Source organism: Parasteatoda tepidariorum, chromosome 6 (genome assembly GCF_043381705.1).
Source record: "Parasteatoda tepidariorum isolate YZ-2023 chromosome 6, CAS_Ptep_4.0, whole genome shotgun sequence".
Lineage (NCBI taxonomy): Eukaryota > Metazoa > Arthropoda > Arachnida > Araneae > Theridiidae > Parasteatoda > Parasteatoda tepidariorum.
Genome location: NC_092209.1, coordinates 2,458,622 through 2,466,196, shown reverse-complemented (window position 1 = coordinate 2,466,196; position 7,575 = coordinate 2,458,622). Strand labels below are relative to the sequence as shown.

Genomic DNA, 7,575 nt, shown 5'->3' with positions numbered 1-7,575 from the left:
TTGCAAATAATATCTAATTTCCTGAATGACCTAAACACTAAGGCAGTGGCATATCAGGTGTTTCATATATTGCAAAGAATTTTCTTGAAGTGCCCAACATTTGCAGTAAAATGTTAATTTAAATTTTCCACAAAATCCATTATAACTTAAAGTATGTTTAGCAATAGTTATCCTTTTAATATATTGATCATGCACAACAAGGTGTAACTTTGTTTAAGCAAGAGAAATCTAACAAATGCCACAGCAACGTTATGCAGCATATAACACAGTTTAGTATCACTAGGGGAAAAGAAAGCTTATTTTATTTAACAAATTTTGTTTAAATACAGCAAATAAAAGAGACTAGAAAAAAATAAACTAGATTAAAGCAACAATTTATAACAGTAAAAATAAAAACAGGCATTTCAAACCCATTCTAAATAATACAAAGCTATTACAGGTAAATGAAAAAGAGGTAGATCATTATTTTTTTAAATCTAAACTAAAAACAGATATTGAGGTTTAATGTGTCTTGAAAAATTAAAATTCCAGCACAAGGAATAAGTCACTAGATAAAACTGCATAAACAATCATAGATCGTTAACAGAAACAATTCATTAAAAACAATAATTCATTTTTCTCAGCTCATCATTTTCACTATAATTTTAAATAAAACTTTGGCTTTCAATAAACGCACCCAGCATTAATAAAAAGTACAACAATAAAAAATATACCACTTTTAACTTACATTTTTTAAAAGAAATACTTAAATTCATTCAAGAACTTTGGTTTCAAAATCAGCCACATGTTTTAAAAGAGGAATAAAAAACATCTATTACTCAGAAGACATTTCAATTTAGATAAATATTGATGAAAAGAACACAAAAAATGTTAGCTGTTTACACAATTTAAAAATATTATTACAATTAAAAATGAATGTTAAATCAAGCTACAGTGATATGAAAACTAATTTTTATATTCCTTGATTCCAATAAAGCAAAAAGCTCACGGTCGGTGCTTTATCTTTATGGATAAGCTGTATTTCTTAAAATATGATAATGAATAAAAACAAAATATTCTTCTTAAACATAAACTTTTAAATCATTACTTCAATATTTATAACTGATATTATTATTTTTAATATTTACAACAAAAGTAAAAAAAAAAAAAATACTTTTAACAAAAGCATTTTTAAAAAAAAATTAAAATTTTAAAATAAAAATGATTTAAATTTTTTTTCTTCTTTTTATAATTTAAAAGGAGCAGTTTTAATAGCAGAATTATCCAAAAGTTGTCCTTCCCAGTAAAGATCTAATATTAAGTTTAATTTAATGTAATATTAAGTCTATTTTTTTTCTAATAAAAAATGGGTTGAGCTGGTTTCAAAACCAAAGATCTAAATTATTTTGACGATAAATTCAAACAACTTGCAAAACACAGCAATTATTAACTGTTTAATTCATTTGCATAGAAGATTTAAAGTATATTCAATAATTGTTAATTTTCATAAATATTAAAATTTAATTAAAATTATAATTATTTTTAAAATTTTATTAAAATTTAGAATGCACTAAAACAATTATAATTTTTTCTTTTTTGTTAAAAAAAATTCATTCTACAGTTCAATATTTTGAAATAAGTTATGAAAACTCAATAATATAAATTTAATATATTTGTAACAGCTTATTACTCATCAATAACAATATTTAAAAACAAATGAAAAAACTTTTTTTTTAGTAAAAACTGTACAGTAGTTTGGTCCAGATGTAATTTTAAAGCATGTAGTAAAATATTTCTCACTAAATGCAATACAGAATGAGATATTTACAGGAAATTATAAATCAGTTGTATTTAGAAATCTAAAGTATTTTATTTATATATATATATGTATAGTATATAATTTTATCACACTTAAATCATGCTAAAGTCACACTATGATATAAAAAGCACATATTTTGAACAGTACTCAAAATAAATTTCATTTTTCTTTTCTCAAACAACTTAACTCCAAGGCAACTATTCGTTAGCAGCAACATAGTTTAAAATTGCACAGAATTGCGAAAGGCTCTAAAACATTATTATATATTCAACAAAGTTCTTTTCAATTCCCCAAAAAATGCTTTTATCATTAGCATTAAAATAGGAGTTCCTTTCAATATACAACATCATATAATAAGGGGAGTTACTACGCATTTACATGACTTAGCCTTTAAAAACAAAAGAAAGGAGAGGGAAACAAAAGACTTGCAAGGTTCATTTTTTTTTTTTTTTAAAATATACTCTGTATACATTATTTGAAACATCAACAGCAATATAAAGTCACAAGATATAAAATCTCCTTTAAAATTAAATACTTTTGTTTAAAAAATATTTTAAAAGTATAGTTCTGTACACACTCAACATTACAATAGATTATATCTCTCTCTAAATATCACCATTATGAGGGGGGGATCACAAGATGGCCTCGACAAAGCCATATAATTGCATCAACATCTGCATGTGAACCGGGAGGCACGACCTTCTGTCACGGAAGTCTGAATTGAGAGCCAGCCAAGACAGGGCATTGTAACCTTCTAACACATACCTAAAACACAAAGAAACTTCAAAACAAAGTAATATAATTTATAGTCTTTTCAATGTGACACTCTTAAGTAAATTTCAAGACTGAACTTATTTTTTCACCAATCTAGTGTTGTTTACCAGAAATTTATAGCTCACTGACTCCAAAATGTAACTTTCCATAACAATTTGATTTTTTTTTCTTCTTCATTTTGTTAATTTATTTTTACACACTTAACAAGATAAAAATAATAGTTAACCGTGTAGATCTTTTTGCACCAATCACTGGATAATAAACCACTCATTTTTTTATGAAGCTATTAATAGGTCTAATTTTTTTTGCTTCGTCATAATTTATTTCTTGTCCTATCACATGGTTGCCACAGTAAAAAATGAACAAAAATAGTTGCTTTTAGTAGCCTCAAGCATGAAATAGTTGCCTAAAACTATGAAAATAGTTGCCTGAACAGGAACAAAAATAGTAGCTAAATAACTAAAATCTTAACTGACTATACTAAACTAAATATTAAAGTTACTAATACTAAAGCTTAACTGTCAAATACTATGATTAGGACTGGGTGATGTCAGAAATTTTAAATCATGATACATTGTCAGTTAAGACATCGCAATATAGCGATGTATCGCGATTTAGCATATGTTACAAAATTACCTATGGGAAATCTTTAAATAATTCAAAAGGAATAAATCTATTACAAAAGAAAATATAAATTCTAAACATATTCTACTATGGCATCAATATCATTTCTTAATTTTTTTAATTAAAATAATAAGGAAGTCAAAGTAAAAGCAAACGAAAGCTTTGTTTCATTTTTCTTAAATTAAAAATTATTTAAGATTTATTGCTTTAAAAATAATAATACTGTAGCAAAATATTTTACATACATGTATTAAAAATTAAAAGAAAAAAAAAAAAGAAAGTGGGAAACAAACCAAAGAAATGTTCACTTCAGAAAAAAAAAATTTTTTTTAAATTATTTGTTGGAAAAAAAAACCATGCTTTTGAAACATCATTAGACCCTTTTTTATTTAATCATTTAAAATAATAAAAAGTAGCATTAACCAGACCTGCCAACCTTAGAAAATAAAAAAGCAGGAGACCCTTTCTGTATCACGACATAGCGCAATATTGAAAATTAAACCTGATTCACACTTCCTACAAGAAGTTTATTTCAAAATATATTATTTACATTACATAAAATAGACCACAATAAGATTCTGACACTGACTAATAAAGATATGTGTTCTTTATAAAATATAAGGTTCTATAGAGTTATATTAAAACACATCTTTTGACTTTTTAAAATTTAGGAAGAGGTTCAAAATTAACAAAATATGTCAATAAGGAATACAATACTTTATAAATGTAATTTTTTTTTTTTTTTTTTTTTTTTTTTTTTTTTTTTAACTGCTACTGTTTTAAAACTGCAGATGTTGCTGATTTAGCATTACTTAAAAAAAACTGCCATCTATAAAAAGTGAAAAAACATTCTGCCTAATGGTGTCCAAGATATCTCCGATTCTGCCATTTATTTCATCGATTATGGCTGCTGTTTTGGTTCACACTCACTGTAATTTTTAGTGATGTTGCTATAGGGGAAAATTTTTCTAAATAAATGCCCAGCATGATCTGAAGCACAAGTTGGGAAGGAAATTGCACAAATTGTTTTTTTTTCCTCTATCGTGCACTAAATAGAAAAAAGCAGGAGAAAACACCCTGAAGGCCTGAGGGGAAAGATTTTAATCAAAAGCAGGAGACTCCTGCTAAAGGTAGGCATTAACTAATGGTCAAATTCGTTACTTCATAAATGTAAAAATATTTTTACATTATTATTTTCTTTTCTGAAAATAAAATTGACTTAAGATTTATTTGTTTAAAAATGATACTGACTATCTCACAAATTATAAAACAAACAAGTATTGAAAGAATTTTAATAAAAATTAAAATACTTTAAGTTATCACAAACGGGTTGATCGCTATAGCCTCCGGCCCCGCACCAACCAACCAAAATCACCATAGTGATATTTTTTCTTCACTTGTTACTGAGGGTGGCAACGAGTGACTGAGAGGGGGCCATGTGTTTTTAAAATGTAACCAAGTAGTGTGTGTTTAAAAGGGAGATTAAAAAAACTATCTCCTACAATTGTATGATGTATAAATGGTGTTTTAACATTTCTAATAAAGCCTTATAACTGAAGCTTTTAAAAAGTGTTAGAAAGTACTAATATTAAATTAAAAAACGTCAAAACATTACTAAACTCTTAATTTAGTTTTAAAAAATTATTTGTTTAATTAAAAAATAAAAAATTACTTGCTGTTCTAACTAATAGCCAAATTTTTTTAAAACTTTGTTTTCATTTTCTCAAAAATAAAAGCAAATTAAATAAAGGTAAGCTTTGTTTTAATTTTTTTATAATTAAAAATGGCCAAACATTTATTGGTTTAAAAATAATCAAAATATTATACTTACCTACATTTAATAACTTTAAAAAAATCTAACTTTTTATAACTAAGTTAAATACAAAATACCCCTATTAAATTATAATGCTTAAAATGAAAAACAATATTTGAAAAAAATCAAAGAAGAATCTTTTTTATTTATTCATATTTTCTTTTCATTGATCTATTGAGTTCAGAACGAAAATTTAAGATAACAGCCATTGTGCAGCAATCGCAAAGTAACAGTAGGTCTACTAAAAAAAAATTCACAAGAATCGTTAAACCCAGACAGAAAAAAAATATGGTATGAAATAATGCAGAACGAAACGATTGCTAAGCAGCAAAAGTCTCACTAAAAATAATTTACAAGAAACCCAACAATTATTTCCGACGAAATAAAATGCACAACGATTGCAAAATGACTTAAGTCCCATTGTTGAAAATAATCTTCAAAAAATGCAAAATTCCAAAGACAAAAATGGACATAAAGAAACTATGTATTGCGTTCTATATTACAATGCTGATCCTCTCATGAAACCGGAAGTTATGATTCAATTCGCTCTTAGTCATTCAACATCACGAAACTAACATCATCTTCAACGAATCAACGCTATCTACATCTCTGCAGCTAGATGAAATCAAAATCGTCTTCGTCAGTGTGGTAACAGCGTTAGCCTAGTCAAGGATCCTTGCGTATTAAATCGCAAAACTGCGATTGTAGTCTTATTCCAGTGACTTAAATAAGATTTCGGATGCATCGCCTAAAACGAAAGTCACTACATCGGCCTACCGATATATGCGTTACATCGATATTTCGTGATAAATCTATTTATCGCCCAGTCCTAATTATGCTCCAATTTAAAATTTTTTTTTACAAATATTAAAGGTTTACATATAAGAAAATAGGGACCTAAATAGAAGTCGAACTACAATAAAATATGAATGTTAATAGAAGGAAAAAACAATTAAAAATAACAAAACTACCCCTCAGAGAGAAAATATAACAAGTACTTTATTAAATCTAATAGAAATTTAAATTTTTGGACATAAATGATTGTATAAAAGTTTGCTTTATTTTATTAACGTTCTGAAATGTAACGTTCATTTTTGCGAAAAAACTTCGATTAGAGTAAAAAAGTCTCCTAATAGTCGCCTATTCCTGAAAATAGTTGCTTTTTTAGCCTTTTCAGGCAAAAAAAGATGCCATAGTCGCTTAACGCCGAATATAGTAGCATTTTAGTAGTTTGTGGCAACCCTGTATCACTATAAATAAATAAACTAAATTTTGTTCAGCTTTTTAAGACGCTAGAGAAAAATGAAATCTCAAATAAATTTAAATACAACAATAGCATAAATTTTGTTTAAGCAAGCATTTGATGAAGCTCAATCCATCCCATTCTTTCATTGTGGTGCGATATCGCTTTGTAATAATTATTAAAAATAACAATGTTTTCATTAAAATGTAATATTTACATCAAAGTGACATTTTTAAGGGAAAAAAAAGCATTTTAATTTAAAGAACAAATGGAAAAGAGATTAATGGATGAAATTTAGTCTCATGATTTTTTTCTCAAAGCTGATTTTAGTCCCCAGAACTGAGGAGTAGCACCCATGCAATTATCTGATTACCAATTAACGGCATCTTTGAAACCTGTGTTTTTATAACTATTTTAAGATCACAAAAATAAAATAAACTTTTGAAAGAGATTTTAGATTTAAAACGGCAAATTAAGAAGAAGGATTGGTTCCTTTGGCTAAAACTCCTGGCACACTTATAAAAGAACCCTCTTAAATTTTAAGTATTAAATTAAACTTTACATGAAAGTAAAGTTGATTATTGTGTGCGGAAGAACTAATAAAAAATGCAAAGTCAAGAAAAATGTGTTCAGGAGTCATTGATAAGAAAGAGAAGAAAAAAAAGAATTTTACCTCAAGACATCTGTAGTGTAATTTGAGTCAAGCGGATGACAAATGGTCTGCTGCTGAGGATTGTTGTGAAGAAGATCATCATTGCTTTGTTGAATGAAAGGGATGTTAATAAGAAGGGCAGACTGAAACAAAAAATATGCATATTCACTACAACGCTTAAACAGAAAAATAAAACAACCCTATTAGGTTTTCTGTCATAAAATTATAAGAATATTGTGAAGTTTGTAACTTCAGAAATCCGTTAAATGTGCTATACGCATAAATTAAGTTTTGAATCATGAATGAGTTCAAGTTATTTTAACAAACAATAGATGATTTAAAAATATATGTACTTACTTTTAAGAATATTGGAGATGTATTTTGGAGCTGGGGGCATGACGACCAAAACCAAATTGGCAGGGGGCCTGTCTTAGCTGTGGACACGTAATATCCAAGGGCTAGAGGTTGCTGAAGGAGTTGTAGAGTCTCATCATGGCTCTCGGTCAAGAGATTCTCACACTGCAAAATAAATAAATTTAACAGCAGATTCGGTGAAACTGACCTTCAGCAATGCTCTTGCAGTACTATATTTTTCGTACTTGTGCATATAATTTCCCACATTTATTTTAAAATAATTTATTTAAATGATTACATATAGATTTTTTGAATCC

At 27.1% G+C, this 7,575-nt stretch overlaps 1 protein-coding gene across 3 annotated transcripts in view; it reads right to left on the bottom strand.

Moving 5' to 3' along the window:
• Positions 1-1,960: 1,960 nt before the first annotated feature.
• Positions 1,961-7,575, bottom strand: part of LOC107444514 (mediator of RNA polymerase II transcription subunit 13) — an 80,607-nt gene continuing 74,992 nt past the window's right edge. For all 3 annotated transcript variants that reach the window (XM_016058669.4, XM_016058677.4, XM_071181906.1), the window contains 3 exons: positions 7,262-7,423; positions 6,926-7,047; positions 1,961-2,563 (listed from right to left, as the gene is read on the bottom strand). In XM_016058669.4, the coding sequence (XP_015914155.1) occupies positions 2,431-2,563; positions 6,926-7,047; positions 7,262-7,423 (417 nt within the window). In that variant the 3' untranslated portion in view covers positions 1,961-2,430. The remainder of the gene's footprint in view (positions 2,564-6,925; positions 7,048-7,261; positions 7,424-7,575) is intronic.